This window comes from Lingula anatina, chromosome 1, assembly GCF_051362555.1.
Source record: "Lingula anatina isolate TDL-2025a chromosome 1, LinAna3.0, whole genome shotgun sequence".
Classification (NCBI taxonomy): Eukaryota; Metazoa; Brachiopoda; class Lingulata; order Lingulida; family Lingulidae; genus Lingula; species Lingula anatina.
Window position 1 is genome coordinate 6105263 of NC_141767.1, and position 23717 is coordinate 6128979.

Sequence of the window (23717 nt, forward strand, 5' to 3'; positions counted from 1 at the left end):
TGAGAAGTGTGCTAATTAATTATTCAAATATTTATTTTAAAAATTAAGCTGCCTTGGCAGATGTTTTTTTTTTTTTTTGTTTGTTTGTTTGTTTGTTTGTTTGTTTGTTTTTCCAAGGGGAACAGGCAGAAAATTTACCCTAAGGCCAAAATTAATGAGGTAGATAATGTGTGCAACCCGACCCTAATTATGAGGAAATCATTTTTACTCGCTTCATTCTTCTCACTTTTCCAAATAAAAAATGCAGTTTTTCTGCATTTTTTTTCTGTCCAAATACATATTGAGGGGATCTATTCAGTGCTTGTTTTATATTGTCTTGTAGTAGAGCCTGATAAAGAGCTTGAACAAAAAAGATTCAAAGACCGAACTTTATAATGATAATTTGTTTGATGAACTGTTTTTATTTGGGCCTGATATTAAAGGAATATATTCTTTGTCTCTCTCTCTCTCTCTCTCTCTCTCTCTCTCTCTCTCTCTCTATATATATATATATATATATATATATATATATATATATATATATATATATACTTGCATCTGCCATTAAGAATACGATATGTGTATGTATTGTTTAAATGATCAGCTACTAGCACTATTATTTTTATATTTATTATTATATAAAACGTGCGTCAGAGTGGTAGAGACGGAAAACTCGGACTACATTACAACTGTGCTTGTAACTCTAGCTATGTTTAACCTACTTCGTGGCAATTTCCTTTTCCCATTATCCTCTCTTCAACGTACTCGACTTATTGTTAGCAATGTAAATGTTTCTCATAATGATCTGCGAAAAAATTGATACCACTCGAGACCTCATTGAGATCGTTTGACGCGCCTGGATCAATTTCTACTTCGCCGGTAGATGGAGCCATCAAAACTTAAGACTTTGAATAGAACTTCACTCATGCCTAGCAACCACGCTCAGATTTGTTTACATATGGTGGCAAAATCTAAAGACGGCGACCCGTTTCCTGTAGACAAGTTAGCAGTAAGATATGTAGTCACTGTCGAGGATATTCCAGCATTTTGAGAAAACATGGAATGTGGTCTAATAAGTGACGGTAGGCTTATATTTCTCAGATTACGATTAATGCATTTAAAGATTAATGCCTCAGTCAATGGGGACGTTAACGATTAACCTGTGGAGCCCTGCAGAACCCATAGCGCTGGTATACTGCTTAGCCCCTTGCTTGCCTGGCGCAAGCTGGTGCAAGCTTGCAATATTGTTTTCTCAAGTCTGTACACTGTGAGCCTAAATACCAACTAGATCGTCTACTGAAAGTTGCCTCTTTACTTTCTCCGCTGGCTCTGCTGGGTAAAGATGAGAAGATCAATATTGAGATCAAGATTAATAACGTCTCGACACCTATTGAACTAAACGCCTCCGGCTAGGTTGACCGTATCGTAACGATCCGGTCACACCGACACGTGAAATCCTGAAGGAATCGGCTTTTCTTTAGCATTTTTAAATGGCCAAAAATCTTTTGCTCTGTATATTATTCGTGGAAATTTCTAACAGTGGTAATCACTTCCACAAAGGGGAGTAGGGAAACGCTACAGTGACAATATTATAACTGAGCCAACTTCGTTGTACCGAGGCCGTCTTGTGAACGTGTGCGCATAAGAGAGAGAGAGAGCAAAATGGAAAATGATTTTTTATGTTAGTTGATGAGCAGTATCTTAAACGCTAATTTCCCTGGTTGCAGGTGATGCCGTGTTTAAGGAACGCTACTATGGCGTCCTCCCCGAACCTACTTCGGAACTCAGCGTGGATGAGAAGAGGGCGCTAGAGGAACCGTTCACGTACCCCGAGTTGACAGCAAACGAGAAGTCAAAAGTCACGAAACTACTGACAGGGAACCTGCCACTGGACGAACTTCCAGCGTCGCCTAAGCAAGCAGTCAGGGTGTATATGAACGCACCCCTTATTGGTGAGTTGAACTGTGCAATAAGAATGCAAATATACGTACGTAAATATAGTGCTGCGGAATGTAAACGCGACTGTTATCACGTGTATTTAATTTGTATTCAGGTTATATCTATGGGTGACTTTTAACCCAGGAGTTACCAGTCAGTTGACTACACATCCTGACTGTCCAACTGAGTGATGTATTTGAGAAACGTGAAGATTACCAGCAGGCGATATAGCAGACACCCTGAGCTTCAGAGCTAACTTGACACTAACCTTTTCACTGTAGCCTATCTCCATCGTGTTACTTGACACGATGGAGATAGGCTACAGTGAAAAGGTTAGTGTCAAGTTAGCTCTGAAGCTCAGGGTGTATAGCAGAGGGCGCGTTTATGGCATTATCTACTAATTTTACAACTTATAATCACATATAATCATATCAAAAGCGTTTCGTCGTATTTGGCCCTAAGTTGAAACAACAAACGGGATCGGTTAATAGGAAAGGGTGGGGATGATATTGAATGAAAGAGATCCATGTATATCTCTAAAGCGGGGTAACAGTCTACAAACCGATCTTTTTACCCGTAATTTTTCAAAGAATGTAAACAACACCCAATTCTTTTTGGTAATTTTGTATTTCATTTCTCTCAGATACCATCCAAGAACGCAGCGCACTCATCCAGAAAATTTACCCCAAACTCAAAAGTTTTTGCAGGGACAAACATGGTGTGGAGTTTCAGGTAAGTTTTGTCTAGGATAAAATCACTTACGCCAGTTTAATCAGGCCGTATTATTCAGTTAAACATCCGTTATGACAACCTGTCATATTAGCCTAAGTGCGATCTAATTTAATACTGAATGCGTTTTCACTGGAATTGATATAAATTATTATAAGTTATTGAACGTTGATAGTATTTATCTATTTCTTTATTCTGATGAAGATGATGGTGATTATGGACCTTCCTTCATGAAGACCTCTTGAAAATGTTGCTGCAAAGCTGATAAGTTTATTATTAAAAATTGCAGATGGTTGACTTGAACTGGGGTGTCCTTCCACCGGTCAGAGACAATGACCACTCGATGCTGGACACTTACCTACGCGAAGTCCAGTATTGCAGGAGCCATTCTGTGGGACCAAGTTTAGTGGTAGGTGCATAGTTAGAAACCATTAAATAGATGGTAAAAGATGTCATTTAAACATTCAGAAATAAAATAAAACTAGATTTCATCTGATTAGTAGTACCATATCATGACTAATAAGGCGTGACTGGATCCAGGACCCCTCCCTTATATATGCTTTTTTTCTTCGTCGCTATCCTTTTTTCTTCGTCGCCCCCTCAACTTCCATATAGGGGAGAAGACACTCTTTTGGTGCCTTTGATCGACAGATGAACAGATTTTGTATCACGAATAAACATACCGTATCAGACTTCTTTCAAATATGACGAGATAGATTTAAAACATCTCGAATTAAAGAAAAAGAAAAACCAAGCCTTCAAAATTCTGCATGTTATATTTTCCAGTCAATTCTAGGCCAGAAGTACGGCGATCAGCAAGTTCCCGCGTGGATTCTCACTAGTGACTACAAAGCCATCTTGAAGCTGCTCGAGGGTGCCGGAAAGGACGTGTCACTGCTTCATAAATGGTATTGGGAGGACAGCAACAGGCAACCTCCCGTCTACATACTACAGCCTGTTGATGAAGTTTCTTGGCGTCATACGGATTTAGGTATGTGTATTACATTGCATTTTACTACACAAAAAATTATTGTAGTGTGTGTCGAAAGTGGAAGTTTGTAGTTCTATGTTTACTGGATGAAAAAGTTGTACTGTCCCCTGTAAAATTTGCAGTAATTAAACAGCACTTATAATTTTGTTGAGTAAAAAGCATATGTGAATGAGATTTTAAAAAGTGGATATTTATATTTTAGGTATTCCAGCAGAGTCTTGGGTCGACACGGAGAAAAAGCTTCTGGTGCTATTTAACACTGCCCTGGCACTGTACGCCAAACACCTGACATCACAGTCGAATGAGACGAACGGTCTGCTACATCAACAGTTTCAAAATCGGCTTAAATTTTCAGGTTGGTCGAAGGGAACATTGCTGTTGTTGTTTTTTTTTTCATCTATTCATTATTTTTGTTTGTGTTGTTACAACGTTAGCAGTTTTCAACTGTGTATTTGAAGTGTTGGATGTTTTTCTTCCATTTTTCTTTCTTTCATATTTTTGATCCAATTATTTATTTATTTATTCATGCACTTTGAAAAGATAGAGGAAAAATAAGTATTAAACGTGGTATATTTCTTTTTTTTAGTTGTGGAGCAGGAAATGCGCGGTGGAGTGGCAGACAATGATATTGCAGACGACAATCATAGGATATGTTACATTCGAACAATAGCAGATCTTCACAAAAATCTGGACAAGAAAAGGGCGTACCGCTATATCGACTTCAAAAAAGGTACAAAAGGACTATCCAATTCAGCAACAGATGCCACAAATAAACTCAAATTGCTTATCCGTAATAATGTCAATGACAAACATCTCGCTGAATTCACTGTGAAATGGAGCGAGCCTCACGGTATAGATCCCGCCGACCATGCCGAATATCTAGAACACTTCTGTAACGACTTCTATTATCGTATGGTTAAATTGATTGACGCAAACATGGATGCACGGCAAGTGATGGCAAGTGACCATGTATATGAAGAAGCCGCTCGCCATTGGCGTCTTGCTAAAGAAAGATGTGGCAAGTTCATGGGCCGCACAGACGAGCTTGTTCACATACGTGAGTATTTGCTTCGGGAGACAAACGAGCCGCTTGTCATTCACGCTCCGTCAGGCTACGGGAAGACGTCTCTCATTTCCAAGGCCGCCCAGGAGGTGAACTCTTACCTGCAGTCTCATGGGAGGGGCATCCATGCGCTCGTTGTTCTCCGAATATTAGGGTTGACTCCCCGAAGTCGAAATCTCCACCAAGTGTTGAAGACGATGTGCCACCAACTTGCAGCTGGCTGTGGAAAGTATCGCTACGAAATACCAGACGATGTGAAGAGTTTGAAACAATATTTCCGTGATTTCATACAGAGAGGGGAATTTGCTGGAATGATCGTGCTCCTCCTGGACGGATTGAACAAACTGGACCCAGATGACAGTGCCCTGGGATTGGAGTGGTTGCCAGTCAAGCTGCCTGATAACGTGAAGATCATCGTGACAACGACACCAGACGAGAACGGTACTTTATCTAGACTCAGATTTATGATCCCTGGGCCAGAAAACTTCATTGACTTGAAGGCAATGAAACCACATCTATGCAACGAGATAGTTCAAATGCTGCTAAAACAAGCAACGCGGGGCATCAACGATATTCAACTTAAAGTCATCAACAAGGCGTTTCGCACGTACACGGCCGTCATGGGTATCACGCCACTATACATAAAGCTTGTGTTTGAAGAGGCTGTCAGATGGAAGTTCTACACAGAAGTTGATCTCGAGACGTTGCCAAAGACCATCTATGGCATATTCAATCATGTCCTGGAGAGGTTAGAAAAGAGGCACGGGCAAATGATTGTATCCAGATGCCTAGGTTACATCACGCTGTCACCAGATGGCCTAAGCGAGGCAGAACTGGATGACATTCTCAGTCTAGATGATGGCGTGTTGAACTCCCTGTATGTCACTTGGGAGCCCCCATTACGCCGTTTCCCCACAGTGCACTGGGTAAGGGTTAGACAGGATTTAGCGGGATACCTGGTGGAGCGAGAAAATGACGGCGTAGACCTGTTAACCTGGCACCACAAAGAGCTAGCTGATGTGGTTAGGGAGCGATACCTTGGTCACTCAGATGCAGAATGCAAGATGCGAAACAACTTGGCCGATTTCTTCTTGGGAAAGTGGAGCGGCACATGGAAAAAGCCATTCAAGTATGAGCCGCCGTGCACAGAAGGTCTGAAGAAGACGGATCCACAGAGCGAAGCAGTGAGATATGTGTGTGATCAGCCACTCATCTTCAACAGTCTCACCATCAAACCTAAATTCAACTACAGAAAGCTCACCCAACTACCCGTTCACCTGGCAGAGTGCAACAGAACAGAGGAGCTGAAGACAGAAGTATTGTTTCACTATGAATGGATACACACTAAACTCAAGGCGACCTCGTTTCGCCAGATGCTCAATGATTTTCACCTTATCAAAGACAGAGAGGCAGCATTAGTGGAGGAAGCTCTTAGAATGTCAGAATCCGCGCTTGTTGTGAATCCTGATTCACTAAGCCACCAACTTTTGGGTCGTCTCCTTCCTCACATGCACCAATACCCACTGATCAAACGACTCCTTAACCAGTGTGACCTGATTGCAATGACCCATGGCGCCCTTGTACCAAGATATCAGCTGTACACCACCCCTGGGGCACCGCTTCAATACATCTGTGATATTAAAAAGGAGATCTCTTCAGAGTCAGAAATGCAGGCCATAGACGCCCAAGATGCGATACTGCTTGCCGCCAAACGGCCGTCCAGCAACAGAATGAGTATCTGGAACGTTACGAGCGGAGAGCCGCGACCGATCATGACCCTTCCTCAGGGTAAAATCCACACAACGCCTGATGGTCGATTTTTTAACATATTGAAAAGTAACCGGTCAATTCAGACGTACAAGGTCGACACAGGAGAGTTGTATGGGGAGGTCCAGTTTTCACAAGCCCAAGTCGACTACGTTACAGTTTCCAACAAATATGTCGCCTTCACAGTAAAGCAGCAGAGATGCCCGTTTGTTATTGATCACCAAGAGCGAAAGTACATCCACACATTTGACAGTCAGTCTCAATGTGTGGCTATTAGTAGGAATGATCAGTATATCATATTCAATGCTGATCACGACTGTCTAGCATTTCACGAATTCCCAATGTTAGAACAGCGTCGATGTGCCATTTCGGTGAATGATGTCCCTACAAAGATGGTCTTCGCAAAGGAACCAACAAAAGTCTTTGTTATGTTCCGCGGCAAATCTCTCAAGTGCTACACTGTAAATTTGGTGAAAAAGAATGCAGTAGAAAAGGCTGTCCTAGGCGACCTAGAAATGCAAGATTTTAAGTTGTCTCATACCGACAAATACATCCTTGTAAGATCATCGAGGTGCCTGTTCCTATTAGATGCCAACACCTGCAAGCAACTGTTCAGGTTTTCTGATGTCCCAACTGGCGTTTTTGTCGAGTCCAATTCTACGTTCAGAGAGGCTGGGTTTTCTCCAAATGATGCATACGTTGTAGCTATTAGACACACGTATTTGTGTCTATGGGACACCTGTACCGGCACACCTAAGAGACTGTTCCAAACTTCCGTGCTACCAATCACCTCCATGGCCACTTCCCGGTGCTTCGCCAAAGTAGCCACGTGGTCTGAGGACCACGTTCTGAAAGTCTGGGACCTGAACAACCTGGACACCGACGTTGTTCACTCAAACGAGATCTTTGAGGGAACAATTTTCAATTTTGCAGTGTCGACCTTGGGACCAAATTCAAAGATCGTTTGTTGCGGTACGTACAGTGCAGAAGCTAAAATTCTGGGATCCGACACAGGTATTTGTGAGCGCACGGTAGAACACAGCAACGAGACTCATCGCCGCGTCACAGAAGTGCTCGTTTCGCGGGATGGAAAATTCATATTGACCAGGGCAGATAACGTTGAAGATATGAACACAGCAGATCCAGACAAAGCCTGGACATTTTTGCGTGAAGACAAGGTTTGGGACACTGCCTCCGGTCAGATGATATTCAGAGCCAATAATAGTCGTTGTGCGCTGTTCACAGCAGACAGTGAAGCCGTGGTAATCATTCAGTGCGATACATACACCCCAGATGATCCGGAATCAAGAGTCTACAGGGCACTTTTTCTTGATCTGAATTCAAAAGAACAGCAGAGTTTTGAGCTCCCGCGTGCTGAGATTGTCAGTGCTCCTTTCGTCACTAGCCGAAGTGGTCGGCTGGCTTATCTTATGCAGAAAGTGCGGCACGACATCGATGCTGTTACCGACGAACCGTTCGACATCTACGAGACTCGTCTATGTATCCACTCACTTTCCAAATTCGTGCATCACCCAAGACTACTCGCTCTCCGAGATATCGTACCGGGAGCCGACAGGAGCTTCAGTTTGTTAGACGTCAGACAGACAGTTGAAGACAATTTCTTCGTAGTATATCGAAAGGACGACGCCCCGTTTGAATATAAGAATGATGGGACGTTGGACAGGGGTCGCCCCGTAGCTAAAGGCGCATTGCTGTTTGATGTGGTTCACCACAAAGTTCTGGAAAAGTTCGACTGTTTTATGGAACCATCCTCAGATATTCAGTCCACTGTGTATTCCCGCCATTATTCCATCGCTGTAGATCAAAACCTGGGGGTATTTGATATACGCAGAGGGATGAAAGTGCATACGCTGAAAATGAATCCTGCCGCCGACTGTAGGCCTCGATTGTTGCTAGATGGAAAATACGTTGCAACGTTGTCCGAGAACAGACGGATGCTGCTTGTTTCACGCGCGTCGGATAGCGTGGAAAAAGCGCGTGCCTTCATCCACGGGTATGCAGAAGCCATCCACGTGTCCGAGGACGATAGGACGGTATTTGTCAGCACCCAGGACGGTCGCATTCTCAGTTTTCTCCTCATTCTAGACACGGCAGACCCGGTGATAGAATTAATCAGCAAAGTCCCCAGTCGAGCGCAGAGCCGGCCATCGAGGAGTCTCATATACAATGACATTCAACAGGCATCTACAAAAACTTTTGAGCTTCATCGCCTGTCTGTTGCCTATAGACACGAGCTGCGTGAACAGATACGTCGCCCTCCAAGTTATCGTACGCTCGAGACGGCCGTGCTTGTCACTCAGAGAAATAACACTTTTAAGTCCCAGTCATGTTCTATACAATGAGAATTCGAGATTGGCGGATTTTGTCACATTATATAGAAAATGGCATTGTTTCGTAAAATTTGGTTTAATCTTGTTGTTGACAGTCACAGTTTTTTTAATGAAATGTGACTCAAATGCATCGCTTTTAGTTTTTACCTGCGTATTTTTAAACAAAGATCTGAGCAGATCAAAAAACGCTGAAGTCATTTCCATGTCGTGGGTAAAATTTAATATGTGCCAACTTATGTTATGTAAATGTAGCACCTTCACTGGCAGCTCCAGGGGCCGGTTTCACAAAGCAGTAGTTAGTTAGCGATCGGTAGTTAGCCTCTCGCTAGTTATAGTGCCGTTTCACGAAGCAGTCGCTAGTTCTCTCGCTCGTTATTGTCTCGTTGTTGCCTTGGATATTTAACGACTGGTCAGACCAGTCGCTAACTCTAGAGTTTCATCGTACGCATGCGTAATGAGCGAAATAAAAAGGTTGCTTAGTTACCGTTGTCTGTCGTCTGTCTTTGTATCCAATATGGCGACTACCTTTCTTGCTAACCGTACCGCCAGACGGCAACGTAGACTACGACGTTTTCATGAAAGGCAGAATCTATTAGAATAAACGCACGATGATGCAATTTACGAGAGGTTGCGCCTAGCTGTGACAAAAAGAGCGGCAAAAATGTGGTGGAGATCCTTTACGACGACCTCAAAGCAGACGTTCTTATGCATTTCCAGCCACCAAAAAATGGAGAGTTTGTGCTTTCGTGACACTTTTACGCAAGAGTTCCACTTCCGGCAGACGGTTTCGAGACTACGGTGAGTAACGAGAGAACTAACGACCAAACTTTACGACTGAACTTAGCGATGAGTTAACGACTGCTTCGTGAAACACCCCTCGAAAATCGCTAAGTTTGCTCGTTAGCGAGGTAGTTCAGTAGTTAGTTGTTCTAACTAACTACTGCTTTGTGAAACCGGCCCCAGAATACCAAGAAAAGGAGAGCGGGGGCAAAAAAGGCAGCTGGCTATTTTGCCCGTCCCACTCCCGACAATATGTGGATAAACTCTCGCCTCCCTTCATCTCCCAAATAACAACTGAATGTTAAAATTTGGAAAAGACGGGGTTTGGGCGCTGGATAACAATTACTTTTGCTCCCTTGTTAATCTGCTGACTGGGTGTGTGTGTGTGTGTGTGTGTGTGCTCTTGTGCACGCATTCTAACCGAGGACACACACCCGCCCGAAACCCACTAACCGAGGACACACCTCCAACCGAGGACGTCCTCGGTTGACATAAGCAGTGGAATGCATAAAGGGGCCCATTTCAAGTTAGGTGGTGAAATTTGACGCTATTCTGAGCCAGTCCTCGGTTATGCTGTATAGCGCGGGCCAAATTCCCGCCACGAGTGTATCAGAAATACTGTCCAACTTTTTGTCTGAAATCGGGCTATACACACGCGTCCTCGGTTGTGCTGTTAAGGGCGGACCAAATTCCGCGTCCTCGGTTGTGCTGTAAAGGGCAGACTAAACTGAAACTAATGTTATATCTCAGATGTCTATATATTCAGTAAGTTCATATTTTTAAACTAAAGGTCTTTTTTATCAAATTAAGCTCTCCTAGGCCGTTACGTAACTACATAACTATCATCGCACTGTACATATTACGGCACGCTTCTTTATTAGTACAACTGACTTGGAGTGGTTTAAATAAAGAAGAACTGTCTGAATTTGTGGCTCACTCGGTAGATCTTAGGACCGACAATCTTTTGAGGGTGCAAGAATCAAATAAACGTACCGGTACGTTAATTAATTTTCCAAATTTCTTCCCGCCGGTACGCTCCATTTTCACCCAGTACGCTTATTAATTTTTCAAAAATCTTCCACCCGGTATGTTTATTAAATACATATTGTACCGGTGGGAAATTACACAAGTACAAGTCACGCTTTTTATTTTCTTAAATTGAAGTATAATGAGAAGAAAATTGAGATCTCAACTCATTACCGACTGTTCTACCAACAGCACTGGAAAGTAGGTCAAGCGGAAGTCGCTCTCTGAACACAACAGTACATGCGTCACCTGATTTCAGTTCCTATAAATAGACGTGCTTTCCCTTCAACAGTGACAACTACTCATGTACATCGATCGAATGATGCAATGTCGCAAGGTGATAGGATCATATTTATAGCTAAGGAGGTCATTTCAAGTGCAGCAAAGAAGTTGTGCCTGTTTTCAAACGTCAATTATTTCATGCCGATTTATGATTTAAACGATGTTAAATCACATTTCTATGTAAGATAAACCCTTAGGAGTTTACAGGTATGCAAAACGAAGCTTATATCTGAGAATAAATTTACTATGAATAACGTCTCCGTATGGCTCTCGGAGGCGGCTTAGGTGCGACATATCTGGGTCTTCGGCCCCTGACGATTATGAAATTTAACTCATGGCAAATATATATATATATTAAGATAAATTATAATACTGAGTGAATTTTACCTGGTGATTTTTTTTTTTTTTACAATGATCAATAGCTAGCTTTTTTCTTTCTCTTCTTCTTCTTCTTTACTTTTATTTATTTATTTCATTTTTTTTTTTTTGGGGGGGGGGAGTGGTGCAAAGGTTTTTTCCACCCAGTACTTTTATTCCATCCAGTACTTTTATTAAATTTCGAGATTTTTTACACCCAGTACTTTTATTCCATCAGTACTTTTATTAAATTTTGAGATTTTTTCCACCCAGTACTTTTATTCCATCAGTTCTTTTATTCGATACTTCAGAGTAAATGAAAAGGGTAAATGGATCGTCCGTAAACCCCCTTTACACTGGGGCGGCGTCCTTTGTGCGACCAAGAAACTGGCATCACTGTGGTCGTAGAAAGGAGGTACAAGCATTGCTTTGGTAGAAAAAAATGAATATTTGGTGATTGGTCAGTTGTCAGAAAGTTGAGTATTATAATTTTGTACTCTCAAATGGATCCGTACTACAGGACGCAGAAAGGACGCCGTCCAGTGTAAAGGGCCCCTTAGCTAACTATGAATTAATCTACCCCTGACAGTTTGAAGAAGGCTATGACATTATGAAACATTTATTATTACATAATGGCTCTGCGAACTACAGTCACTTCTTTTCACCTGTAGATCTGACCTGTTTGTTATACACCTGGCTGCTAGAATAAATACTAAATCTAACAACTGAAGTGAAATTATATTTTGGATGGGCCCCTGTCGGTCCATGTCGCTAACACAGAGCACACATATTCATAAACACCGCATTTGCAAGAACCGCTTTGTGAAATAAAAAAAGAAAAAAAAAGACGCCCCGACAATTACGCGTCCTGATATATAGGCCTACAGTTCGGATATGCACACGGCAAAAACGATTAAGGGACCGTTCCCAGATCCTATCGTACTAACTATGGATCGATCTCTCCCAGAAGGAATGCTATATAAATTGCAATCAACGTAATCAGTGTGATCTGGCCAATTTTACAAAGTTGCTGTTTTTCCCTTTTCTCAGCATAATATTATATGCGATGCAACATTTTAAAGAGAACCGATAGGTCTATTTTCATGAAACTCACAGAACTGATGAATATTAGTTAAACGCAGGTCAAGTTTGAAAATCTTCATAATGGGCTGCTTTTTTTTTTCAGAAAATTTGCTGTTGTTTTTGCTTTTTTCAGCATACATGCAACACTGTAAACATAGTTCAAGGAGAAGCAATAGGTCTATTGTCATGAAACTCACAGAACTGATGATTATTAGTAAAAGGGTTGTCAAGATCAAAAATCGGCATATCCGGGCCATTTTTTGTCAAAAGTTATGCTGTTTTTTTTCTGCCATTTTCAGCATATAAGTAACACTGTAAGCACATTTCAGGGAGAACGGATAGGCCTGTTGTCATTAAACTCACAGGAGTGATCAATGTTACCAATATACAAATCAAGTTTGAAAATAGGATTGATTGGTTGAGTTTTGTGGAAGTTGTGCCTTGTTTTGATACATATAAGTGGTTTTCCTCAGATTTGATTGCATTTTTTCTCCTTTTTTCATTGTACATGCAACACTGTAAACACATTTCAAGGAGAACCAATAGGCCTCTTTTCATAAAACTCACAGAACTGATGATTATTAGTAAAAGAATGGTCAAAATTGAAAATCAGCATGACCAGGCCCTTTTCTTTCAAATGTTATGCTGTTTTTTTTTTCAGCATATAAGTAACACTGTAAGCACATTTCAGGGAGAACCAATAAGCCTGTTTTCATGAAACTCACAGAACTGATGATTATTAGTAAAAGAATGGTCAAGATTGAAAATCAGCATGACCAGGCCCTTTTCTTTCAAATGTTATGCTGTTTTTTTTTAAGCATATAAGTAACACTGTAAACACATTTCAAGGAGAACCAATAGGCCTCTTTTCATAAAACTCACAGAACTGATGATTATAAGTAAAAGAATGGTCAAGATTGAAAATCAGCATGACCAGGCCCTTTTCTTTCAAATGTTATGCTGTTTTTTTTTCAGCATATAAGTAACACTGTAAGCACATTTCAGGGAGAACCAATAAGCCTGTTTTCATGAAACTCACAGGAGTAATCAATGTTATCTATATACAAATCAAGTTTAAAAATAAGATTGATTGGTTGAGTTTTGAGGGACTTAAGCTTTTATTTGTATATAAGTGGTTTTCCTCAGATTTGATTGTCAGGCATGTTGACAGTTTCGTTATTGAACTAACTAGATATGTAAATATGTTAGTGTTTGTCTGAAATTTTCTGCATCTTTACAACATTGCTAGTTGATTATATAAATATGACGGTAAACATGTTATCATGTACTGTGTAATACAGTGTCTCAAAATGGAGGAAATGGGGTGATTATTTTCAAAAGTTTTGCATTTTTTTCTCCTTTTTTCAGTGTACATGCAACACTGTTAACATATTTCAAGGAGAACCAATAAGCCTGTTTTCATGAAACTCACAGAACTGATGATTATTAGTAAAAGAATGGTCAAGATTGAAAATCAGCAAGACCAGGCCCTTTTCTTTCAAATTTTATGCTGTTTTTTTTTTTTTTTTTTTTTTTTTTTTTTTTTTTTTTTTTTTTTTTTTTTTGTTTTGTTTTTTTTTTTTTTTTTTTCAGCATATATGTAACACTGTAAGCACATTTCAGGGAGAACCAATAACTTAAAGCCTGTTTTCATGAAACTCACAGAACTGATGATTATTAGTAAAAGCATATTAGTAACACTGTAAGCACATTTCAGGGAGAACCGATAGGCCTGTTGTCATTAAACTCACAAGAGTGATCAATGTTATCTATATACAAATCAAATTTAAAAATAAGATTGATTGGTTGAGTTTTGAGGGACTTCAGCTTTTATTTGTATATAAGTGGTTTTCCTCAGATTTGATTGTCAGGCATGTAAACAGTCTCATTATTGAATTTACTAGATATGTAAAATGGGTTGTTTGACAATTTCTGCGTCTTGACAATATTGCTAGTTGATTATATAAAAATGGTGGTAAACCTGTTATCTTGTATTGTGTAAAAAAAGTGACAAAATGGAAATGAACTCGTATCATTGTAGTTTGTCAGATTCAATCATTCACAATGTTCGGAATGGAGGAAATTGGACATTTAAACTTGTTATATTGATATTTTTGCCATCTCAACAATTTTCTTAGTTGATCATGTGAAATGGCAGTAAACTGTATTATTTTATGTAAAAAAGTTAAAAATGGAAAGAAACCCATTTCAGTACAGTGCTCTCTTGTATACATTTAGCATTTTCAAAGTATGACTTTGGAGTTCCATGAACCTGAAAACCTTTGCTAGTCACGTTTTCTGAATATTCATGATACTAATATTTTATTATAAAAAATTGATGATCATTATGCTGTTAAGCATTATATAATATTGCATCAAATTGGAAGAAAGCACAATTTTGGGTGCTGCTGGCATGATGTCCTCAATTGTAAAATTGTGTACTGTGCAAGTCTGTATCCAATGGACGACACTTTGTGTTATCAAAATATAAAATTCATGATAATAAAAGAGTGCTAAATAGAAAATAAGCATTATGAAAATAAAATGTTTGAAAACGAATTTCTTTGGTCTTTTATTTTATTTCATCAGTATCCTTTCTTTTCCTTAATTAATTGATGTTTTATCTCATAATCTTCAATTCTAAAAAAGTGGCAAAGCCCAGCATTAAATATTGTATAACTGTTCATTTAATCATCACCTCTGGTGTTATTTTGGAATTTACCTTAAATATGAAAGAATTTCATAAAAATGTGAATTGCTGCAAAGTAACGCTATATAAAATTTGCTTTGCATTAAAAGTACAATCATTATTACATGTAGATGCATGCATGTCCTCGGTTGTAATGTGTAGTGTCTGTCCGTGTGTGTGTCCGTGTGTGTCCTCGGTTAGAATGTAAAATTCTTGTCAGCAAAAAATTAGTTTTTATAAAAAATTAATTTATAACATTCATACTCGAATAGATTTTACCCTAAATTGAATGTTTTTATTTTGATTTAACCAAGGAATAAGATGTCCTCGGTTGTATGGTGTTGTGCTGATGTCCTCGGTTGGTACACATAGACAAGTATGTGTGTGTGTGTGTGTGTGAATTTGAGTGCGTGCGGGCATGCCTGTTCTATTTTATAAAGGATGTGAACTAGCTTTTGAAAATGTTTACTATTGTTTTTGAAATTTATCTGGTCAAAAATGTAAAATCCAAGGAATGCTGTATATCTTTTCTTTGTAATTCTTGTTTTGTTACGGAAATTAAGATAGAGAAAATAAATACCAATTTATGTGAAACAGATTGGTTCTTATGCATGCATGAAAGATGTATTGTAGAAAGCGCAAATTTGTTAACTAATGCATTTTTCTGCACTTTCACATTTGGGGATTTGATTGCACGCTTAAAATATTACCCTCGGCTTAACAACATTGAAGGCATTTTTGTATGAAGTTTTCACACAAAAAATAACGAGGTGATTGGAAAAAGGGGATGATTGTCAACGACGAATCATATATTAACATGCAAAAAAGCTAACATTAACTAAATTATTTGCAATTTTCTTAGACTCGTCTAAGTCTTCAATCTTATAACTTAGTAGTTTCACACACACACATACATGCACAAACACACACACACTTATAAAAAGAAACACTTCTTGTTTTGTTTTGGTTTAATAAATGACATAAAAAATTAATATTGGTAGTGCCATTATTTCACAGAATAGAAAAACATAAAAAATGCTTAAATTACTACTCCAAAAATGGAGGAAAAAGGTCTATAAACAAATTCAGATAATAAATTTATCACAGTATTCATAATTTTCATTTCCAGCCATTACCTGTTAGCTTTAAAATCTACTGGCAAATGATGCTTAAGTTATATCTGGACCAGCATTAATATCAACATAATATGTCTGTTTAACAAGAGTGTCGGTTTTAGATGACAAACTTAAGACCAGCAGGAGCTGACGTGCCTAGTGAACCAGTCATATCTGAGCAACTGACTGGTAAAGATATCACATTTGGCATGTGTTTGGTTGAGTTATCATGTCTGATGTACGGTAATGTGCCATGAATTTCGAACAGTAGAAAATAATTAAATTTGGGAAAAGATCGTTCAGGCCGAAATTCATGAAATGGAGGTGCTCAGAACTTCCGAAAGTTCGAATTTCATGGAATTCTGTCAATTTTGACCGGAAGTTGTCTGTTCGTCGCTAGGCCTTCTGTTATCTTCTCCAGACGATCTATTTAGAGTTACCATAATGTATGATGTGTGAGTGTCGGTAATTGCGACCAAAGGTATACACGTACTTTCACCCGATCACTGTGTATGGCCCATAGGTAGAGTGGTACTGTTGTCTAGGGCCGCAAAACAGCATCGTTATCAGTAATTTTGTTTTTCAAAAGCGATTCTTACAGCCACAAACTAGTGTCGTTTTTCAAAAACGATCCTGGCGCTCAGAACGGGAGTGGACGGAGGGAGAGACGGCCGACGATTAGCGTCTGCCACGGCCAGATAACCTTTACTATGGAAGCTTAGTGTTACCGTTGCTCCTTTCCGTGCACTGAAACCGAGACAACAGCCGATCAGTGTCTATTGCGCACGTGCAGGTAGCCTTCATTTGCGATAAGTGTTTGCCGCGACCAGGTTCGTTGCCTTTACCGTTAAAGTCGGGCGGAGCTTTACGCGCGAATGTGTCCTCATCTCGCCGTTCGCGGGTCGGTGTCTCCGACGCATACGTAGCCTTCCCTGCAGAAGCCGGCCTCGGCACTACGGCCTCTCCTCCGTGCGGGGAGGCCACTACGACCGCAGATCGGTATGTGCGGCGCATAGGTAGCTTTCGTCACGGCAGCCGAACTGTGTATTACGTGCGTGCGCTGCGACTAAGATGACCGCTGATTGTTGTCTGCGATCAAATATACTAGGTTTGGGGGGGGGGGGGGGGTTGCAGGGCCGTTTTTTTTTTTTTTTTTTTCGCTCAGGCAACCCAGTCTTAAACAGCAGCAGCAACTGATTTCCTTGTGCATAGTTGCGTCAATGTGCGCATTTGAAAAGCGTGTACGTTTTGTCATTGAAACCATCTTCAAACAAACGCGAGAGATAGGTAATCTAGAGTAAACCGAAAAGGCAGTTTTTATATTCGTTCAAGGGACTGGAAGATCGTCAATGGGAGATAGTGAGCGATCTGAGTGCGACAATAAGCCAATTTCCACACTAGTTCAAGGGACTTCGTTACTATATTCGTCAGCAAGAGATCGTCAGCGATCCGAGCAAGCATAGAAGCTTGGACTTTTTGTCCATGCTAGAAGGCAATTTTCATGTAGTCAGCAGGATATGGTTTGCTGGTTTGCGACAGGGGCGTAACCAGGCATACGCACGGATACACTGTGCGTATATAATTTTTTGGCCAACCATGATATTATTCTCTATAAATCTAGTGTACTTTTCAAGGAATATTATCGAAAATCCCCTTCGATTATAAGTTAACGTCACCTGAATGTACAAATTCTCTGTATAATTTATATATGCACCATTGTTCTGACACCCTTCTCGTTTGCTTTCACAGAACTGAGGTAAACAATACTAGTTACCATCTGAAGTCCGATCTTAATTGTCCATCTAGCTGGAACTTGCTTTATCTCTTAATTAGAGGGTAAAGTGCCCTTCAGCTCACAGGTAGCTTTTGTCTTGAGTGTATCGAACGCGATATAGATCTCAGATAAAAATCTACCTGTGTGTTATTTTCAAAGAGCTGCTCCAGCAGACCTGGGGGCACTAGATAAATCTGATCATCGGGCTAAACAAGGAGCCAGAGAAACAAAGGAAGATTGATTTTTCCTGCAAAGTTTCAAAGAATTTTGACACGGACTTGATCCAGCTTAACCCTCCAAACTAACGGGGTGGCATGGGCAATTTTTACAAAATTTACAAACAATTAAACTTAGATATATTACAATTTTATCCTTTAATAAAATTTTGGGAGGCATGCACCCGCATGTAAGCTAGGTGATGTCAGTAAGCCCCTAGTTAAATAAATATACCCTTATGAGCAAGGCTTTTCCCAGCGAACCGTCCAGCCGTCATTTGGACGGCCGCTGACATCACCGGACAGCCTATATTTTCAAAGACGGCTAGACGGCTTGCGACTTTTTTTTAATGACGTCTCGGCTTGTCGGGACAGCCGTGGAGGTTGTAAGAAATTTTCTTAGAGTAATTTGACATACTTGCTTTTATGATGTGTCACAGATGACTGGTACTACTTTGTAGTGTACGCTGATATTCAGTCACGACGAAACTACTTCCTAAAGCTTACAAAACACAATAAAATGTTTCTATGGACTTTAAGATACACATTCCACGCCGTATGCAGCAGTGACAAGAGTGACCTTCATGCGGTACAAAACACTAAGCAAACTACAGGCCAATTTGTGAAAGGGGACACCTTCCGGACCTTCATACGCACGGCAACTGAAAAAGCTGATTGACAAAAAGGAAAATTTCAAATTTTCAGCGAGAGATCGTTCGCAATCTGAGAGAGACCAGTAGGCAATTTTCCTATTTGTTAAAGAGAATTCGTAAGCCAAAGGGCGAGACGAGAACGCAATTTTCGTATCGTCAGCGTCGCAATCCGAGTGAAACGAGAAAGCTCATACTCGTTCAGTGGCTTTCGTTTGCGGAAGATCGTCAGCCGGAGATCGTTCTCGATTGTTTTAAACCCTCCATCCCTCCCCATTGGAATTTATAATTTTTAAAAACATTTTTCATTTCATTTGTACATTTCAAGGGACTTCATTAGAGGAAGATCGTCAGCGGGAGATCGTGAACGATCTGAGCGAGACAAGAAAGTAATAATGGTAATCTTTATTGCAGCTCTTAATATTGCTCTTTTGTTCTGTTACTGAAGTCTCTACTGTTAACAGTGCTATTGTGCGCCTCAGCAAAACTACCGATCGCTATCTCACACCGAATACTGCGGTAAAGAAACAACAGCCCGACAGTACAACTCTTAATAGATTCTCCTGTTATCTGAATGAATGGATATGACGATGTTGTTTAGCGTCCTAAACTAACTGTACCGATCGTTATCTTGCACCTTGGGCCGCACACGTAGTACTCAGGTAAAGGTACGCTAGGGCAACATTGCCGACTGTTAGATCTTTATAAGCGTGAGAATAGCCCGGTGGCCGATTTTAAGGTGTACGAAATTCACGAAATCAAGATCGCGCAAAATTGCTTACTGGCCGAAATTCATGGTCCAGAAAAAACTCCAGACGGCCGATTTTAAGATCGTTCGAAATTCAAGAGCCGTTCGAAATTCATGGCACTTTACCGTATGTTTCTAGTCGAGTTGACATTTGTCCATTTAGGTACTGTTCTCATGCTTGAGTGAGTTGGTTGGCCCAGTGATCTTCACTTTCTTCTGAGGCAGCCTGCTAAAACAACCAAGATTGTAACCCATGGTCCTAGTACTACCTACATGTAAATTTTAATTTAAAAAGAGTATGGGACTGTTCAGAATGAGTTTTGTCGACCTAGCTTGTGTGCACTAACTCTCACTAAATGTAATCAGATAAACAGTTTAAGGCCTAATTCCCACAGACACCATTGGTCTATGTGGAACGACCAAACTCTAAGAGGGCTTTCGCCAGGAGTAAATCAGCTTAACTGAATGACACAACACTTCTTGTTTTTAATGTATCCATATAATCACCAGCATTATACTCAATGTTAGGAGTACACATGCCAGAGTCCCCTTTGACTTGGCTTGATCCACATACACCAATGACATCTATGGGAATGGGGCCTAAGACGCCTCTCCTGGCACTGAGTAGAATACAGAGAAGCTGGTTATTATATGGGTATGTTGGAAACAAGAGGAGGCGTGTTTACCTGATTGCATTCATTGAGAGTCCCTGTGGATTATTTAGGTCAACAAAACTCTTTCTGAACAGTCCCCATATAACTGTCAAGTACAAGCTCAAAGACTGGAAATCACTTATCAATACCTAAAATATCTAATGAAAACAAAATAAAAAAAGAGATTAAATCTTCCCCTTTTCTGTCTGTTTTTTTTAAAGCAAGTCTTGATCTGGTCTGCGCTTTTTCCATCATATAAATTTGCATGCCCCCCCCCCCCCTTTCCCACATCTCAATTAAATCATGGTTTTTACTCCTACCTCTTCAATATTTTGGTAGCAACCCCTCTTTAACCTCACCAGGTCTCCCCACAGCACATCTTGGTGGCATTTTGGACATTGTCCATTCACTGGGAGTATCATGGCTTTTACTGCCCCCTGCTGGAGGAATACTTTGGCCAGGCAGATGGTGTGTGCCTGCATGACACAGTTTGGTTGAATACACTTCAGTCTGTCATCTTCACCCTTGAATGAAATGTGGGAAACCATTTAAGAGCTTTGTGGTCTGTATAAAACCACTGCACCAAAATTACTTTCAGAAAGAGAAAATAAAAAAAAAGTGATGCCAATGAAGTGCTCAACATGAGCAAAGTTCTACCAGTTAATTTGATTCTCTTTTTAAGCAAACTGGTGATTAAAAATGTAATGATCTAAATGTATTTTTATACGACATATTCCAAAATATCACCAAATATAGGAGCCCAAGCTATATTGTACTTAGTATTCTGAAAAAAAAAAAAAGACTGTATACCAGGTAAATCCACAGCATGATGTATAAAATGATAAATACCACAAATCTTTCACTACACACTGCACATCTAGGATGCTTGCTGCTGGGTTGTAACAGCTGAGCAAAATCATCACTGTCATCATCACCACTTCTTTCAGTCTCAGTATCAGTAGTCTTTGTCCTTTTGCCCTTAGTCTTATTCTTGACTTTCACACTTTTCACCGGACCATACACAATAGGCATATGTACTGGGGGAGTTAAATCAGGAGGAAAGTCCAAGGTGTACTCTTGTTTCAGCCAGCGTATTGTGAGAGGAAGACGGCACCAGGGTCCAACTCTCAGCATTTCACATGCTATCCGGAACTTGTGCTTGTATCCATGTTCTGCTTTTCGTCTCTTGACAATATGCTTTAGTCTGCGAGATACTTCAGGATGCTGCCAGGCCCATTCAAACTGGAAAACAATATATAATATTGTGGGGAGCTTTGTAAAATGAAAAAAATTATAGATAGCAAGTAGAACTCTCAAACATAATGTTTGTGCCTACATTATAAATTTAATCATACATTTATGACATTAAATGCAACAGTTAAATGTAATCTCTGAACTTCAGTTACCAGAAAATGCACATATACTAGTACCCTGTATATATACATGTTTTCATACCTGTAAAGTGGGTATACTGCTGTTTAATATGATACATACCTATGATATAAATATACTTACTCTTAAAGCAGATATTTCATTGGGGAACCCATGGATTATCAGCACCATCTCCCTGTCAAAATATTATGTTAAATATTATAATTGATTATTTTAATAATTAAATTAAATTTAAAAAAAAAACGGTATGAAAACAAATATTAGGTAATCATCAAATTAATCTGAAAAAAATATCGATGACCTCAAGTTTCTGTTAATAAAACCCCTTTGCTTTTATCAATGCGACTGTGCACCTCACTGACGAATGAGAGAATCTCTACAGGTTGGGCAATTAATAATAATTTAGTACACTGTGTAACTGAGTGTTACCAGGGCCCTCTCCCGCTTGTTCTCCAGGCTCCGCCGGCTTGTTTACCAGCATTATGCTGCTTTATCCTACGGTTTGGGTCAACGGTGAATCCTATGTATGTCCGCCCTTTACATTTAGGGTTTAAGCTGTACAATAAATAACAACCGTAGAAATTTTCAATTTCGTGGGCTTTATCCAATGCTCCCGCCGCCATTTTGAATCATGTCACGTGACTGCCACCTGCTTACCTGAGTTGTAAGAAATGGGATTTTTTGCATATTACTTCTAGTAATAGCGACAGTAGACATGTAAAATTACAACATTACCGTTTTTCGTTCTATCTAAACATTCGATTTCAAAACAGGTCCCTTTGATAACCCTTTGAGGGGGGGGGGCAAGATAAGATCGATAATTTAAGGAGGTTGCTTCAGGTTCAGTGGTGTTCTTATTCATCCCACAATCTCGCTCTGTGATTTTTTTTTCTTTTCCACAAGTTCAAGGGGATTATCAAACGAACCAAAGAGACCTGGGTGGGAGGGCACTAAGAGCGCGATGAGAGGATGAGAGGCATCCCAAACGGCTCGTGATGGCTGTCCTCAAGGACATCTCAGAAGGAAGGTTGGAAAATGCATTAGATAATTTTGAAAGCCCGTTACTTTTTAGGAAGAAACCACGAAGTTTGTTGTTTGAAACAAACTATCACTTGAGTAATATATTTTTGTTAAAAAACAAATTATCCTTCTAAGCTACAATTATAAGGTGTTTGGCAGTGTTTCCGTTAATCGCCTCTTGTTAAAGCTGAAGCTCTCAGTAGGCACGTGCAAAAACCGTGCGTCTATAGATAATAATAAAAAAAACTTATAGGAAAATGTTATGAAATTTAGGTCTACCACGTTCAAAATATTTAATTTGGATAAGGCATCTAAAAGATACCATAAAAAGAAGCTCCAACCTACCGGTGAGCTGTGGGAGATAAAAATTAAGATCTTGCCCTTTTTGCTGTTTGGGAAATTATATATAACTACAGAAGAAGAATGGTTCAAAGGATGAAAAACAAAGACGGTCAGGTCACAACCGTACAGGAACGGTCCAAAATATATTTTTTTCTTTTTAATTTTTTTATTCTAAGTTTAACTTTGCACTGATCTATTTGGAGGAAAATTAATTGATTAGCACCACATTCTAGGATGAAGATAAAATATAAATAACCAGCCATAAAGATGTCTTAAAATTATCCTTCTATTATCTTTCCTATTTTAGGTCTATCCAAAATGTCGTCCCCCAATTTTATATGTTGCGCCAGTAATACAGGGTGAAGACTTTCTACCCGGTAGCTCAGACGTCATCTTGAATTTGTCTTTTTGTAATTGCAAACAGGAATACCACTAGTGTAGCGTAGAAATTCAAAAGTTTAAGCTTATATCATAATCAAAAGACTACACAGATGAATTTTCATCAAAGAATACGATTTATATGAAAGAGTGTATTTCATAAACGTAAACCGGTGGGTATTGGGATTGATTTCAAATAAATAAAGGCAAACCTCAGTAGTGTCACGCCGGGAGGTTTGAATAAAATGCGCCTTACAGGTTATTGGGTTCTTACAGTTACGACATAAAGCCATTGCTAAGACACTATCTATTCTTAAAGTGTTTTAAAATGATCTGACATCCCGCTATGAACGCTAAATCTGTCTTTGCTTTCGAAAAGAAGGGGATTTTAAAAA

General features: G+C 39.8%; 2 protein-coding genes across 4 annotated transcripts; one reads left to right on the plus strand and one right to left on the minus strand.

Annotated features, from left to right (window-relative positions):
- Nucleotides 1–702: 702 nt before the first annotated feature.
- LOC106155891 (NACHT and WD repeat domain-containing protein 2) lies at nucleotides 703–9783 on the plus strand. The gene is made up of 7 exons (XM_013530918.2): nucleotides 703–1061; nucleotides 1707–1931; nucleotides 2561–2649; nucleotides 2936–3055; nucleotides 3433–3637; nucleotides 3840–3992; nucleotides 4224–9783. The coding sequence occupies exons 1-7, from the start codon at nucleotides 1037–1039 to the stop codon at nucleotides 8828–8830; spliced, it is 5424 nt and encodes a 1807-aa protein (XP_013386372.2). The 5' UTR covers nucleotides 703–1036; the 3' UTR covers nucleotides 8831–9783.
- Nucleotides 9784–11866: 2083 nt separating this feature from the next.
- Nucleotides 11867–22238, minus strand: LOC106155899 (structure-specific endonuclease subunit slx1). Of its 3 annotated transcripts, none has more exons than XM_013530927.3 (6): nucleotides 22012–22238; nucleotides 21706–21757; nucleotides 21040–21432; nucleotides 20511–20714; nucleotides 19665–19766; nucleotides 11867–16388 (listed from the first exon to the last, which is right to left on the minus strand). In XM_013530927.3, exons 1-5 carry the CDS (start codon nucleotides 22203–22205, stop codon nucleotides 19710–19712), a joined length of 900 nt encoding a protein of 299 aa, XP_013386381.1. In that variant the 5' UTR covers nucleotides 22206–22238; the 3' UTR covers nucleotides 11867–16388; nucleotides 19665–19709. The 3 variants fall into 3 exon arrangements, with proteins under 3 accessions (XP_013386381.1, XP_013386382.1, XP_086856243.1); XM_013530928.3 differs by having other exon boundaries at nucleotides 19665–19763; nucleotides 22012–22237; XM_087000117.1 differs by having other exon boundaries at nucleotides 21992–22141.
- Nucleotides 22239–23717: the final 1479 nt, after the last annotated feature.